This window comes from Daktulosphaira vitifoliae, unplaced genomic scaffold (assembly GCF_025091365.1).
Source record: "Daktulosphaira vitifoliae isolate Bord-2020 unplaced genomic scaffold, ASM2509136v1 Scaffold_3, whole genome shotgun sequence".
NCBI classification, from domain to species: Eukaryota; Metazoa; Arthropoda; class Insecta; order Hemiptera; family Phylloxeridae; genus Daktulosphaira; species Daktulosphaira vitifoliae.
Genome location: NW_026099574.1, coordinates 36,481,085 through 36,497,485, shown reverse-complemented (window position 1 = coordinate 36,497,485; position 16,401 = coordinate 36,481,085). Strand labels below are relative to the sequence as shown.

Sequence of the window (16,401 nt, the reverse complement as noted above, 5' to 3'; positions counted from 1 at the left end):
CAAAATTCTTGAATTGCGCAACAAAATATGTTGTTCATATTGTTAAAGCATACGAAAATATTTATTTTTGGCTTATAATGGATTTAAATGTAAAAAATTAGCTTATAACCAATGCTATTTCAGGGGATTTTAAATACAATTATTAACCTAATAAATTCTTGAATAAAAATAATAATAAGATCAAGTAATTTAGAGCAACTAACTTACTAGATTCATTTCGATTCCTTGCTTAAAAAAGATTCCAGCAAAGAAATTTAGCCTACTTATTTTAGTTTCAACATGAGTTTTAAATTTCCTGATATTTAATAAAAATACGTTCTAAGTAATAAAGTCATATTTTCTTATTCTTATTTTATGGAAAATACAATTAAATAATGCTATTATTCTTAGAAAATAGTTAAACAAAATATTTAACCATTTTATAAAATAGAAAATTATCTAATTAAGAAAATGTCCGATTCAATATTTGAACAGGTATTTTAGAAGTTATTAAAATTTAAAAACGTAAAATATTGGCGAGTTACTGGTTTTGACTATTTTTTAGTTATCAACATTTTTATACCATTGTGAGATGAGAACAAGAAATATCCAATGGTATTTGTATGGAAGTGATAAGCAGTTATTTAAATTAAAATTTAGACATAATTAATTAAAGAAAATAGTAAATTAAATGGTCTATGAGATTTGTATATTAAAAATTTCTGCATTACTTACAAGTTGGATAAACCCTTCGAACTACAATGTCTATTACTGCATCCTTAACCATTAAATGTTTTTAAATGTATAATTTTGCTATTGTTTATATTATTTTTGATTTCAGTTGGCAACACTGCTGATTATGATGATAGGATTATTGCAACTCGTGAATTAGATTTAGGTACTGACACAATGACCATTCTATTTAATTAAAACGTATAATTTATGAGAAAAAATTTGTACAGAAGTGACAAATTTTGGTTGCGATTTTTGTGACTAAAAAAAATTATTAAATTCACATAACGGTCACTTCTGTTTTATCATATATTATAACGATTTATAAAAATACACCCATGTACAGTGTTGCCAACTAATTACCTATGGTAGAGCTGAGCTTACTGTGTATGTGTGTTCAAAGATTATTTGATTAATTTGTATCTTATTATCATAGGACACAGTGGTGTTAATCAGTTGGGAGGAGTGTTTGTTGGTGGTAGACCATTGCCAGATTCCACTAGACAAAAAATAGTCGAATTAGCTCATTCAGGAGCTAGACCTTGTGATATATCTAGGATTCTTCAAGTTTCCAATGGATGTGTTTCAAAAATTTTAGGAAGGTCAGTATGAAGCTTAAGTATTTACTTCGGCAAACATATCAATAGTTTTATTACGAAGTTAATTTCAAAATATTATCTTGTATAATCTACATAATTACACGAAAAAATACACGCGGAACAAAATACTTTTATCATCTCAATTTTCGTATTATTTTGTTACTTTGTTTAAAAAATATTATTTTAGTCTAATTTTGTTTAAATTAATTTTATTCTAATTATATATATATACTACATNTTGTTTAAATTAATTTTATTCTAATTATATATATATAGTACATTAAACTATACAACATATCGTATTGAACTATACTTTCCAGGTACTACGAGACTGGTTCTATCAGACCTAGAGCAATTGGTGGATCTAAGCCTAGAGTAGCTACCGCCGAAGTAGTATCAAAAATTTCCCAATATAAACGTGAATGCCCGTCAATATTTGCATGGGAAATTCGTGATCGGTTGCTACAAGAAGGCGTCTGTTCCAACGATAATATACCTAGCGTAAGTGTATACATTTATATTAAACATTTGAGATGATAGATTTTTTATTTCTTTGACAAAACTTGTTTTTCGGTAAAACTGGACTAATTGTTTTTGAATTAGAAGTTTTCAAATAGGAAGCAAAGAATGAATTTCGATCCCTGTAAATTACATTGACATTTGTGCGTAAAACCGCAATTGAAAACAAAAATCTATTTAAAAAATGTTACGGTTGTAAATCTGTGTTTTTTTTTTACTTTATTACGAAAGGGAATTGACGTGCGCGCGGGTGTGATCACGGCCTCGACGGTGACCTCGGGGAAAGGGAGACCCAAATCAGATTTCTTACGCATCACCGAATCGCGCCTCTCCCAATCAGTGTCAACAGCTCGTCGTCACCGTTTCCATCGATGGTCGTATATTTTTCAAAAACCCGCCGATTCGGTGTCTGATAGAAAAAAAGTAATTATTAGAGATAACGCGTTGTTTGTAAAAACAAAAAAAAAATAACTAATATACCCAAAATAACAGTGTATCTTCAAAAATAACTCGTCGTTGCTATTGACAAATTTTCATCGGTATGAGAATTAATCAAAATGGACATCGAAATAATATTAAAAAAAGGAATATGATGGTTAAATTAATTTTGCGATCGCAAATTATTTTTCGGTTAATTTGAAACCTCGTTGCATAATTATCAGTTTAATTTTAGTGGCTCTTTTACACTTGCCGAGAATGCTCGAATATCTTAGAAATGGCCATACCGGAAGTACTTAATTTTAATTCACGTGCTGTGTCTTGCATGTAAACATCACTGACTTTTANTTAATTCACGTGCTGTGTCTTGCATGTAAACATCTCTGACTTTTGTGAAATATGAAAAGCACACGCTATTGGAATCTTAGCACCAAAGGTCGTTGTGAAATGAGATTATATTTTGAAATATTTTTATGATCCTTTGTCACACAAATGCACGCTAGACGCTGCAGTGGTTTCAACCCCTTAGAACACAGTGACTCAAAACGTTAAGAAAGGGTGGCGAACGTGGCTTTTGGTGATCACGACCTCGGGGATATACAAATTTTGGGATGCGCGAGCGGGCGCATATTTTCCACGCCTCAGCGGCTCCCCAAACAAACAGTCATGCCGCCTTAACGTCACGGCCGCCACTACACATCGCCTCCCCAGGGCACATTTTAAACAGCGCCAGCAGTCGCCAGACGTCGTGGCACAATCCGTTTTACGCCTACTCAAACCGAAAGAGACCTTTTTTCCTCGTGAACAGACTCGCATTCTCATGCCTGACATAATAGGTAGACACACAAACGTATAATATCAAATTAGCCTTTCATTCGCAGACGCGGATTAGATTTGAGACTTATTAGCATTAGTGAAGAGGTAGACAATAGGGAAAATTTTGAAATTACGAGTGGCTCATAGTCGAAATCAATACGAATAGACTGAATCCACAAAGTTCACTATGCCAAGAATTTTCGTCTATATAAAAATCATATGAACTTCAATCAAAATCTCTCGAGTTGTGCTAGTAACTTTTAGTGCGTAAAAAATGAAATTTCGTTGCTCGCATCATATCTCAGGTGACCATCGGGATAAAAATTCCAGTTGTACCTTGTCAGCCCATACTGGTTGGGATTTCCATTATTTCGTCGGATTCACACGTATTTAGCGATTTAATGTGAATTTCGTTCCCTTGATTCGTGTCTGGGTTTCTTTAATAAATATTAACGGTCATATTATTATTATTATTATTTTATTATATTTACACGCATTCGTTTCCCTCGATAAACGTTTTTAATTGTTCCGCATGCGCCTCTGCTTGTTTCCCCCGATTTGTGGGAATCGAACAATATTTTGACATTTCTACATCCTGGAGTCACCCCGACGTGATCCAACTATACATTCTCACACACGCAGACCAGCGTACGCATGCCAACATTACCAGCTCGAATCCATAAGGTTTTGGTATATAATAGAAAATGTACATAAGGTGAAATAATAATATCCCTGTTCGAAAACATACATAGATGCGTGGAGAGAGCAATTACAAATGTCTTTTATGCCGACGAACTCCGGGAGTCATTTGTTCCACAGCTTGTCCATTGTTGTAGGTCTGCTGCTGCATTTGTACCGTTGATGGCGAAGAGAGATAATGTCTTTTTTTTAGCGTTTAAAAAGAGGGGCTATTGTTTTTCCTCCTGTGTAAAACTCGCTTTTCATTCAGTTCTATCGCATGATGTTTTTAATTTCCATTCGAGAAAGTGTATATACGTATAATACTATTTTTTAAGTATAATGCGCTGAAGAATTTAACTAGATTGTATCGGTACCTTTCATACCCACGTCAACAACATTTAACAAATTTAGACGATCCGTGATTCTTTTTATGTAAAAGAATACCGCGATATATACAGAGTGATCGGTTCATCATAAACCACTCGATTACTCGCAAAATAAATACAATGTTGGAAAAAAATTGTTGATTTCTTTTAGCTACATATATTTCTTGATATATCAACTGATAGTTATTTTTTTTTTGAAACCAATAGCTCAAAGAAGTATCAAATTAATTTTTTTAAATGCCAACATACATATTTAAGTAGCTTCTTGCTAAATAGAAAATAATCTAATTAAGAAAACGACTGGTCGATATCAACTTTTGGACTTCAGAAGTTATTCTGGTTTTTATATCTAAGCGGCACGAACAGTACGCCCGAGAATGAAAGTAGCAGCACCACTCCACACCTCCAGTCATTGCTTACAAGTGTTAATAATAATGATCCAAAAGTGGTTATCGACTAGTCATTTTCTTAATTAAATTATTCTCTATTCTACAAACTAGTTAAATATGTATATTGGCATTTAAAAAAGTATAGTTAACACCAAGTTATAAAGGTTGATTCAAAAAAATAATTATTAGTTACTGATAATTATATGTAACTAAAAGAAATTTGTTTTTCTAATATTGTGTTCATTTTGCGAATAATCAAGTGGATTATGATAAACCCATCACTCTGTATACTGTTCTCCGTCAACAATTTTTATCATTTAGAACTAGTACTTTAACTCAATAAAGCCATAAAAGGCTCGAAGAATGTAAAAACTTAAACATTTCATGCTAATATTATTTGTTAGCTTATTTGTGATTGTACAAAATTTTATTTATGCAAAGCGAAACAAAACTTAGGGTTATATTTTAGTTAGTGGTATTAGTTTTAACAAAAGACTTTTGGAAGTTTTAAAACAAGCAAAGTGTATCCATGTCGTGAAGACGAATTACTTTTAACTTTCTAGAAACCCATTAATGCATTCATTTTAGTGTTTGCTGTTAAATTTAAATGACCCGCGATAAAAAATATATTCCGTCGCACAATAATCATCGCCAGTTGGGAGTTTTATTTTTCGTATCTCGCTCGTTCGTATAGTAAAAAGTTTTTACATTAGTTACATGCATCTTAACAACAGGCTCTGGGAGACTGAGTGATTTTTCATTGAGTCGTTATTCAAATTCGTAGATAAATTTAGTTCTGCCAAAATTATTTCTAAATGTTGTCCAAAACATTCGATGTGCCGACTTGAAACTGTCGAATGCATTGGATTTTATTTACATAAGAGCATCTTCATTTCACAAACGGATAAAAAGTGCAAGGAAAAATATTAGGCGGTAATTTGTACTCGGTCGTTGTTCGCAAGTGAATGTGGGAATCTTTTCGACATTTACACCGTGCAACAGCTTTTGTGTAGGTTTGTTTGTGCGGCAAAGGGGGAGAGATGGTGTAAGGAGAATAGGTAGAATCCGTAATCAAAGTGTGAAAAACCCCAAAGTTTTTCCGGCCGCTACAGGGAAATACGACGACATTAGGACACCCTCGGGGTAAAAATATAGTGAGGGCGCTGGGTGGTATGATCACAGTCGAACAAAACTCATGCATTATGGATTCGTTTGCGACACATCAAGTAAAGCCCTCGTTGACGCCTGTGCTGTCTTTTACAATGCACACACACATGCATGATCATACATACATGTATAGACTTAGGCAACGGACACTGTATACGTTTTTGGAGTGATAAAAAACTAAAGAAAACGCAGAGAAGAAAGACACACACACACAAAAACAAGTGCCATGCAATGAAGGAAATATATTCCGGGCGGAAATTTGCGGTTACTTCGCGGTAGTGGAACAAAAGACAAAAAAAAAAAATAAAATAAAAATGATATATAGGGTCTCTGCAGCAGTGTGAAAATATTCTGTGAAACATTGGTCGGTGTCTGAGAGAAGACAATGGCGACGGTGATGACGCCAGTTTCGACATTAAATTGATTGGAAATTATTACTATTTTTTCTTTTGTAAATAAATTGTTATCCTACTTAGCAGTTGAATCGTCGATCAATTTTCTTTTTAGTTAACATTTGAGTTTCGAGTACAATACAGCTCGTTAGTCAAATCTTAATAAGTACACTGCTCGGCCGATTTTATTCTACTTAAAATCGATTCGATAATTTTGACATTTAGGTCATACGCCGTTTCGTTTCAATTATGCTGATGACACTCTCATAGCGTAAATTGTTAATAAGAAATATCAATTGATAACGGTAGTAATCATAAAAAATAATAATTAGTCTTCAGCTTAATTTAGACGTTTTCTTCTAAATAGCTGTAACTTGTAATCCTATTTTTGAAAAGTCATAGTTGCCTATAAAAACGCATAATTTCATTAATTCAGGTCTCGTCCATCAATCGCGTTTTGAGAAACTTAGCCGCCCAAAAAGACCAACAAGCTCCAACGTCGGTGTCTCCAACTTGCAGTTCAGCGGATGCAGTTTACGACAAGTTGAGGTTATTAAACGGGCAAGCTGCTGGAACAGGAACGTGGCCAAGACCAAATCCATGGTGCGTGGGAACCGATTACTATATGTATTGATTCATATTTTTTTATTTATCACAAAATGGTTTTCATTGCTAATCGCACACATTTGTTTTTTTATTAAAACAGGTACCCTCCGACGTCTGGTGACAACCCGTTCATGCCTCTGCAACCATCCGGTCGTTTGAGTCCAAACACTGGCAATTGCACTGTATTGCCTGACATTCTCGATAAAAAAGGTACGTATATTTTCTAATTAACAATTCGAAATATTATCGACCCCCCCGTCGGTTTTTTATCTACGGTTTTTCGTCATTCGGGTCATGTTACTTAACATAAATGTACATATCCACGCGTTAAGCATAGCCGTTTTTTTGAAACCGTGTGTAGTTAATAATTTTCTGTAACAACGTGATTTGTACTGGCGGCCGATAGGAATATTTAAGTGTGGTCGTTTTGCTGTTTGATGGGCGGAGTCTTTCGGCGTGTACATGTTATGCACAGGGGCTGCCGCGTGCTGCGCCGAAATGGGATTTTTTTAGTCGATGCGCTCTCGCAAACACGGTTGGTTAAAATTTATTAATAAAAAAAGTAACTCGTAAATAAAATAAAACTCCTAACCGGATTTCGCACTCTCTCTTTCTCCGTCGCCTTTAAATGACGCGCTCCTCTCCGTCGCTCCCCCGGGGGGTTGGTTGGAAACAAGAAAACGTTATGTCAAAGGGATTACTGTAGACAGAAAAACCCAAGAAGGGTTATAATATTTGGATAGAGGAACGTGTACGAAACGGGGAGGCAATACCACGAAAAAGGTTTTCCGGTTGCGAACGCGGTAACCATATTAAATTTTGCTACGGCGCGGAATTCCGGTTTTCAACGGGGACACAATATAGGCAAATACCGAACAAACATAAACGCCGGTGGAATGCAGAAAGGCCGAAGAAATACACAGGCCGAGTAGAGTAATATATGGTTTCTGAAATTTCCCCGTTTCGTTCGCTTGTATTCGATAGGAAGCAATACGACCGCACAAACGCGTTTGCCCCTTTCGGTACGAAAATGCACTTTTCGCGCAGCACAGCCGCGTGCGTACGTTATCGACGTCCCGTCGCAACGTGTACAACCGACGCGCGCATTGTGATGTTTGATGCATCAGACGTGTGGGGCACATGTAACTGCACGCGCTCGTGCCCCCCGTCCGTTTAACCGTGAATAATTTGCTGCGTGGGACTACCGCGTGTAACGGTGTTGGACTGACGGGCTGTTGCGCAGCTGATTTTGTCGATGACACCTTTCTCGGCAACACCAATGCAAACACAACAACGCAGATACGCGAGCGTACACCCCACCGGGACAAAGCGTACCGAGCGACACGGCGCAATGTCCGTCCACATCAGTGGGACGCGTACTCGTTGCGGGCAAAAACGGACCGCCAAAGAAAACCGTGTCGCGGAAAAGACATCGGCTGCAAGTTCCTTTGAAATTCAACTCGCGCAATCGCTAAGAATTACGTTTCGTCGAGCAAAACGTTTAGATTTTTATCGTCGCTCATAAAAAGCCGTTGTGCTGATCGGCATATTGTTGTTGCGTTTCCCATAAGCGTAAACAGCGATAGTGTGTTTTTTTGTAAACAAACGCCACAGCAAATTCTTATTACGCTCTACGGTTTTATACGTTTCCTTTTCGAAATTCGTTTAAATGAATTTCTCACAATCTCAAAAGTTTATAAGACAGTTACGATCCTACAAAATTATTTTTTTGGGCAAACATATGAACTGCCAAAATATAATCTACTTGAAATTTCTTTCCAAACTCTGAAAGTTTATTTAACAATACGGTTTTACGCGTATTTATTATATGTAATTTTTGTTATTCTAACGAGTTATTTTTAATTAGCAATAACGAATGTAGTACTCTATTGTGTGATTAAATTCGCAATTATATATTTATGAAATTCACAAGTGCGAGTGATTTTTTTTTTCAACTCTCGTCAATTTTTCCACTTCCAAAAACAGCAAACCGTAACGGATAATAAGCACATGTTGTCGTTGTGATTTTCAAAAAACATGGGCTGACCGAGTGTACATAATACTACCCGTGTAATTTGTGCGCGAATTTTCCTTGCTGGCATTTACATAATCTCCTCGTATCAATGAAAGCCCATTTCTAAAACGTATGGATACGACCGTTTTTTTTTCCAATCAGCAATATGTTAAAATATCTTGAAAAATAAAGAATTTCTAAAAGTTAAAAAAAAAAAAATGAATTCTACAAATAAACATAAAAAAAAAAAGTAATCTCGAATAAATAGAACAAGTTTACGGCAAAGTAAGGAAGTTTTTCATTATAATTATTATTTTTTTTTGTGTAAAAGTTGTAAACCGGAACAATGCGAGTTCCATTCGTATTAGTCTTGCGCGCATTCTTCGATTTATCGTAACACGATACCAAAGACAGACGGTTTATTGTTGTTACCGCTCGCAAAAAGCGAAAAAGTCATTAAAAAAACTCTGTAATAGAAAACAATCCGAATATTAGTATTTTCGTAGTCGTCGGTTGCAGCTACTGCACAAACACACAATTTCGTTTGAGTTTAACTAAGTAATATTAACATAATAAGAGGGGCGGCGTACAGGAGGAGGAGGAGGAAACTATCAGCAGACGCACGAAAAAAAGCTCTCTTCATAATACGCGTCTCTGAATTTGACAATTCGTTTAAAAATAATTACGTGCCGTTCGTTTTTGAGCTCCGGAAAATCTTTTACGGGCCGGTGGCCCCCGCGGCCACAGAAAAGGGTAACGTTGTTGCGGTTATTTAACGGGACTGTTTGTGACGTGCTTTTTGTAATGCGCGACGACTGTTGTGTGCCGACAGACGGACTGAGAGAGAAAACGTCGTAATCCGATTAAAAACTATCAAAAGCCCGTCGTTTATATTGTTACCGTACGCCTCGGGCAGCGTTTCGAATTGCCGCCGATGTTTGTGTCGCTGGGAGTGACGATACCTTTACTCGGCCGGCGCTATCAATCGCGCGCTGCATGGCCTTTGGCACCTTTGGCAACGGATTGATTACTCAAGTAGACGGAAACGCGCGTGCACCGGTCGAGTCGATCGGGCGCAATGTGTTGTACCGCTGCAAGTCGAACGTGACATAAGTGTACATTATTGTTATAATTTGCAAAATCGTATTAGCCGTCTACGTGTTCAGCCAATCGAGAACCGCACACGGCTCATTGGTCTGAACGTGTACACGTTAGTAACGATTTTATGTGTCCACCGCCGGCCCTCGCGCTGTTATTGTTCGTGCGCCTAATAATATATTATTGTTATGCGTTTAGAATTTAGAACTCGCCGAGAGTGTGTCCGAGTGCTCGTAAGTCGAATTGACGAGAGTTACGAGCGGTGTGCCATGTGCCGAGAGTAAAAAAAAATGGTTCATTTCTCGACCCCAACCGCCGAGAATAAAAAAAAAGGTCTGTTTCTCGGCCGTTTACCGTACACTATTCAATTTGTCTGGTTGCCGATGAATTTGCCTCGTTTCCCGTCAATTTTTCCATACGCGAGCTGAACGTGTGCCGAAAAACTTTTTTCACTTTCGAATCGCTGCGATCGGGAAACAATGGAGTTGGAAAAGAAACTTTACCAAAAAAATGTATAGAATCTGCAACCGCGTGCCATTTTTATTTTTAATACAATTCCGATATTTACAACGTTTTTTGTCAGCTTTCGGCCATCACTGTCGTAATGCCGTTTTTTCCAACGGTTGTTAGCCGTTTATGAGGTTCGCATTACTGTTATTTATTACACGTGTCGGCGTGCAAAGGCGGCGGCGGCGGATAACGACGAGATTTATTTATTTTTCTCGATAAAGAAAACGGTATTGCGCGGCCAGTAGCAAAAACGTCGTCTGCCGGTTGAGTAATAGCGGCGGTCACGTTCGTACACCTTGTGTTGTATAGTTTTTATTCACCACCGCGTCGTGTACACATTACATTTACTTGTGTATACGAACAGCAGTCGCGAGTAGTGTGTGTGTGTGTGTGTGTGTGCGAGTGATAACGACCGAAACCGCCGCCGTATATTTTACCATAGAAAGGCTCGTTCGGATGAATGCGGACCGTTGGAGTAGAAAGTTGCTGATAACACTGTGCGCACCGTGTCCTCCAACCCGCACAGCCCCGCCGCTTCCCTCCCCTCAGGGTTTCCTTATCGCGGCCACCTTCCCTTCGCGTTTATCGTAATGTCGTCTCACGATTTTGGCCCGACAACTGATCCCTTCCCTCCGTCCGCGGCCACATACCTCTCCGCCACTTTATCGCGCCCATAAACGGCGCTGGGCTTTTCCCTGTCGGGCACACATTTTACCGCCGTTATCCGACGTGCCACGGTCCTCAATGCACATTACTCCCGTGCGCTTTCGTACCCTGAAGGCGATAAACCTACACGCTATCGGTCCGAAAATTACAAAGATAACGGACGGAGGAGGCGTACAGGGCGACACGCACCCGAAATATGATGAAATTTATGAATTATTCCGGAAATGCTTGTGTTGTATACCAAAAGCCGGTTCGATCGGTACTCGGATCGCGCACAATGTTTCTGGATCGGCCGCGAGTACGAAAAACGTGATTTCCCGTCACGATTTATCGGAGAGGGATTATTATTTTTTATCATCGACCAGCCGACGCCCGTTTAGCGGTGCCCATGTCGCACCCGTTAGGTATACATACGGTCGTAATACTTAATAATATATTTCGTTAAAAGCGTCGACCCTCCCGGCCGTTTTGTCGCACCATCATCGTTTGAACAAAAAAATCGACGAAAAAACACCGCGTGTACACGCGGCGGCACACGAACCCCTTGTCGCGTTTCCCCTCTCGCTGCCAACGGGTCCGACCCACAGTCGATCGGCGCGGTCCAATGAGCAATTTGAACCCCAAAAGTCGACGTCGCGGCTGCCCCGCATATACACATGTGCTGCTACGGAAGGGGGTTACGCGGCTTCTGTAATAATCATCCCTTTGGTGTACACAACATACGTATACGTGTATGGATATGACGACTGGGAATGGCGGTATCTTTCACGTCATAAACTCAGACCTTTAAAATTGTTTTAGTTAATACCGCTGTATGTGCACAAGGCTGTCGCTGTTGTACATAATAATAATATTAATATGCATGTGGTACATTCAACGGGTCAGAATTTTCACTTTGCCGACATCAATTCGCACCACGGCCGTACAAATGTTTTCATATTTTATGTTTTAAACCCAAACCGTGTATTTTACATTGGTCGAATAAACATTCATTTTTTATGGGCTCCGTTAAGCGTATGTGTGTGATAACTATGAAAACAAATGTAACGCAAATTTAAGTACACGCGACGAATTGAAATTTTATCGAAGGAAATATTTGCGCGCCTAAAGTTTTATCGTACTCTGCAACGTATGACGATTTATAAAACATAAAAACGTCGTGATGGCATTGTGTTAGGCGTTGACTGATGGCGTCTTGGAAAAATATTTCTATTTAATAAATGATTACAAAGTTGCTGCCTATTTTGTAGCCACTAGAATTTTCAACAGTACACGTCCCAATGTGACTATCGTTGTACTAACAATGCGTTTCCCGCAAATTAAAAAAACACAACGGGTTCTTACCGGAGTTTATTGGATAGTTTTAGATTTAGACGGCGGAATGGGTTCGGACGAGACTTGTACTTCCATTGGTGACAATTCCAATCACGACGGATCTCTGGGAGGATGTGCTCCTGGATCAACAAACGACGACGACCAGGCGAGACTTAGACTCAAAAGAAAACTGCAGCGAAACCGGACGTCATTTACGAACGAGCAAATAGACAGTCTGGAAAAAGGTGAGCAATGAATTGTGTTGTTAAAATTCGATNGAAAAAGGTAAGAAATAAATCGTGTTGTTAAAATGGAACAATAGTCTTACCGATATTTGCGTGTTCGTAGAATTCGAACGGACTCACTATCCAGACGTGTTTGCCAGAGAGAGACTTGCCGGCAAAATTGGGTTGCCCGAAGCCAGAATTCAGGTATTTTAACCACAGTGTTACTTATGCGGTCCTATTACTGTACTAATATTCTGTCGAGTCGTTTGAAGCAGCGTTTATTTATTTTTTTTTATTATGCATTTGCTAGGTTTGGTTTTCTAACCGTCGCGCTAAATGGCGAAGGGAAGAAAAGCTTCGGACACAACGTCGCCCCAACTCCAACCAAAACCAACAATCGATGGACCCGCAGAATCAACAACAGCAGCAACAGCAGCAAACGTCTCCTAGTCGGATGAACGGGTTCACAACGAACAACAACACCGAACCTAATCCTAACATGTACACCACGATTGGCGGACACGACGCTTTTGGGTAAGAAATATTTCCGAATGAATGTTGTCTCGAGTTTGTTAAGACTGAATACTCAAAGTTGGAATTTTTTTTCGCGAGTGTGGATCGAGAGCATTAAAAATAGATCAATGTTCATTGCACATTCAGATAATAAACTGTATTGCTGAATTCCCTTTACCAATTTTCAGTTAACCAGTGCAGCCCATCGACATTTTTCATATACTACTTTTACACTAATGTACATAATATACCATAGCTGCCTTATATTTAAAGTCTCGGAATTAAAGGATATCCCGAAGAGGTCAAATGTAACTGTAAGATGGCTTCTAAAGAAATACTCGTTGAAAAATGTTCGATACCAAATATGAACTAATTTTTATGTAAATTATAAAAAAAAATCCATAGCATAATGCAAAAATAGTTTATAAATAATGCATTTTTTCGCCAACACTGTATCTGTAAAAAAGGTACATTGATGAAAAATCGTCATATTTATGCCTCTTTGTCTACACGCCATGAATAATTTTACACGCCGATCTGTTAAATGTTGTGCCGAGGGACTTAAAGTTTTCCTGTAAATATTTTTAATCGACTTGTTTCTGTATTTAATCTATCTGAAATAACCAACTGAAAACATGATGATACTATCGTACAATCTATAGAAATTGTCAACTAACCGACTACTACTACTACTACTTGTACTTGAGCGAACAAACGATAATATTTATTTAGAAATTCATTTTATATAAGATTGGCATTTAAATAAAAAAAATTGTTTTTAGGCCAATGTCAATGAACTTCGGCATGCCGAGCAGCAATAATGAGAACGGGCTGTCCCTGTCCATTATGCCGGGACATCATTCGATAACTGGCGATCAACGAGACGCATACGGTTGTATGTCTAGGCCGACGTATGACACATCTCCGCCATTAGCTATTGGAACGCCAGGATATTTACGACCGCCATTGTCACCGACTCCGAACAGTAGTCCACCAGCTCACCACACCGCATATCACCACCATCCCCCACCATCATCAATTAACGGTCACCATCCACATCATCATGCCCATCATCAGTATAACATGAACAGTTCTAACTCGACAGGTATAGTTCATATTAATATGTTATGCTGCGTTTTAAAACTTTATGTGTTATTTCAAATTTTAAATGCACAAACTCTTATGAAATTTTAAAGCTACCGGTCAAGTTACAGAATACCTCTAAAATTGAACACTCTCGATATGATGTAAATTTTTAACTCATTAGTTTTCAACATTTTTACCGTTTGCCGAATTTATTATGTATACCTTTATTAAGAAAGTGTTGAATTTGAATGATCACTTAAATATTCTAAAAAGACATACAAATATTCGTCAATCACATGGCCTTATATGTTTTTAAATTTAAACTTAAACATAAGAGGATTATTTTTCAATTACGTGTAAATGATCATGTTAAAAAAAAAAAATAGATGTAGTTACTAGTTTCAGACTTGGATTTTGGAAATTAAACTCGTTAGTTAAAATTTTATGTTGAACAAATCTTTGTTTCGTTACTGAACTAATTATTTATAAGGAAATCAGTCAATTAGTTTGAACTAAAAGTCAAGCTTATACTGACACTAAACATTAAAAAATAAATAATACTCATATCAATTAGTATAGATTAATATGTTAGTTGAAATTGAATTGTACGTATTTATTGTTTATTTAAGGTCTTATATCGCCCGGTGTATCAGTACCAATAGCTGTTCCAGGACATACAACAGACTTATCTGCCCAATACTGGCCACGTTTGCAGTGACGCCAGGCTGTCAAGTAGAACAACATAACAACATTGAATTAAAAAATATTAAAATCGTGCAATTTTCAACGATATTTGGAGTTATTTAATTATAAATGTAAATAGTATAGTAATAATTATGATTGTAATTAAAAAAAAATTATAGCTTAATAAAAAAAAACAAAAATTGTACATAAATTATAGTTTGTTTTTCTTTTTAACCAAACAATGTCGAATTAATACTAATAATTATTTTCAAACAGTTCACTAATAATTAAAATATAAGTGTATTGGTTGTTCAAATTGTAAATTAATAATACTTAAATATACCAAATTAAAAATTACTATACATATGACTATTTTTAATTTGTAAATGTTATCCTTATAAGTACTCTGGTCGTAACGTGTCCATTTGTGTATTCTTCATTTTAAATTTTGAATTAATATATATTTTTATTATACATTCAGTTTCCATTCAAGAAACTGAATTAGTTTTAAATGTGAAAACTTGAACCTCATCAGATGCACAAGTTGTAAAATCAACATCATGGCAGCCTTTCATATGTTCTGTCATGTTGGATTTTGTTCTAAAACATTTTCCACAAACAGAACATTCAAAAGGCTTTTCTCTAGTGTGGACCCGTTCATGGTTCAACAAGGCAGTATACGTACGAAAAGGTTTTTCACAATAAGTGCACTTGAATTTCTGTTCATTTTCAGTTAGTTTTGTATCACTTTTCATTAACCACATGCTATTATTATGCACTCGTTTATGTTCCAATAAATTGCCTTTTGTGCGAAAAGGTTTGGAGCACAACTCACAAGAAAATGGTTTTTCTCTGGTATGCACTCGCTTGTGGTTTTCTAGAGTAGCAGCTGATCGGAACTGTTTGCCACAAAAAGGACACTGTCTATCTGCATTTACTTCTAATTCTAAACTGCTACAACAATTACTTCTAATATGTACTGTAAGTTCAGGTTTAGAGTTGAAACTCTTGTTACATTTCTCACATGTGAACTGTTCATCTCCATGGGTATGCTCATGTGCTGATAATTCATCAAGACTAACAAATACTTTAGAACATTGGTTACAAGTGAGTATATCTTCTGATGTAACAGTCACTCTAGTTATGGAGGGAATGTCTCGACTAGAAGTTTTCATCCAACGAAGTTCTGGATTGTGAACACTGAAAATAAAATTATATTATAAATAATAAAGAAATTAAATAAAATTAGGAAAAGTTAATAAAAAGTTAGCTAAGCTAGAGCAAATATATTTGGAGCTTGGGTTTAAAAGAGTCAATGTATAAAAATGTAGAAAAACTAAATATATTGGCAATGTGATTTAAGTAAGTTTTTTTAGAAAGAAATATTATTTTTCCTTAAAGAAAACTTTAAATCATATTGCAACCATTTATTATTATTCTACAGTAGTGATATAAAAAATAGAATTTATTGCTTAATTTTTGTACATTGACCCTTTTAAACTCAAACCCCAGAAATACAAGGTGATTGTTAGTCACTCAATATCTTTTTAAGTAATAATTTTTTTCAGTATATTATAGTTTCATA

The 16,401-nt window shown here is 36.7% G+C and overlaps 3 protein-coding genes across 16 annotated transcripts in view; 1 reads left to right on the top strand and 2 right to left on the bottom strand.

The window, feature by feature from the left end:
- The window catches only part of LOC126901955 (paired box protein Pax-6-like), a 21,824-nt gene extending 6,515 nt beyond the window's left edge, over positions 1–15,309 (top strand). Inside the window, exons 3-12 of one of the 3 annotated variants that reach the window (XM_050678922.1) lie at positions 821–877; positions 1,148–1,313; positions 1,631–1,811; positions 6,535–6,701; positions 6,805–6,914; positions 12,354–12,551; positions 12,655–12,737; positions 12,844–13,067; positions 13,829–14,151; positions 14,762–15,309. In XM_050678922.1, the coding sequence (XP_050534879.1) occupies positions 821–877; positions 1,148–1,313; positions 1,631–1,811; positions 6,535–6,701; positions 6,805–6,914; positions 12,354–12,551; positions 12,655–12,737; positions 12,844–13,067; positions 13,829–14,151; positions 14,762–14,850 (1,598 nt within the window). In that variant the 3' untranslated portion in view covers positions 14,851–15,309. Of the gene's footprint in view, positions 1–820; positions 878–1,147; positions 1,314–1,630; positions 1,812–6,534; positions 6,726–6,804; positions 6,915–12,353; positions 12,552–12,654; positions 12,738–12,843; positions 13,068–13,828; positions 14,152–14,761 lie in introns of all 3 variants that reach the window. The other 2 variants (XM_050678921.1, XM_050678923.1) reach the window with 2 other exon arrangements.
- LOC126901960 (PDF receptor) overlaps positions 1–16,401 on the bottom strand; it is a 172,910-nt gene that overhangs the window by 43,296 nt on the left and 113,213 nt on the right. The window lies entirely within an intron of this gene.
- Positions 1–16,401, bottom strand: part of LOC126901961 (venom protease-like) — a 79,527-nt gene that overhangs the window by 59,578 nt on the left and 3,548 nt on the right. The gene's annotated exons all lie outside the window — the stretch shown is intronic.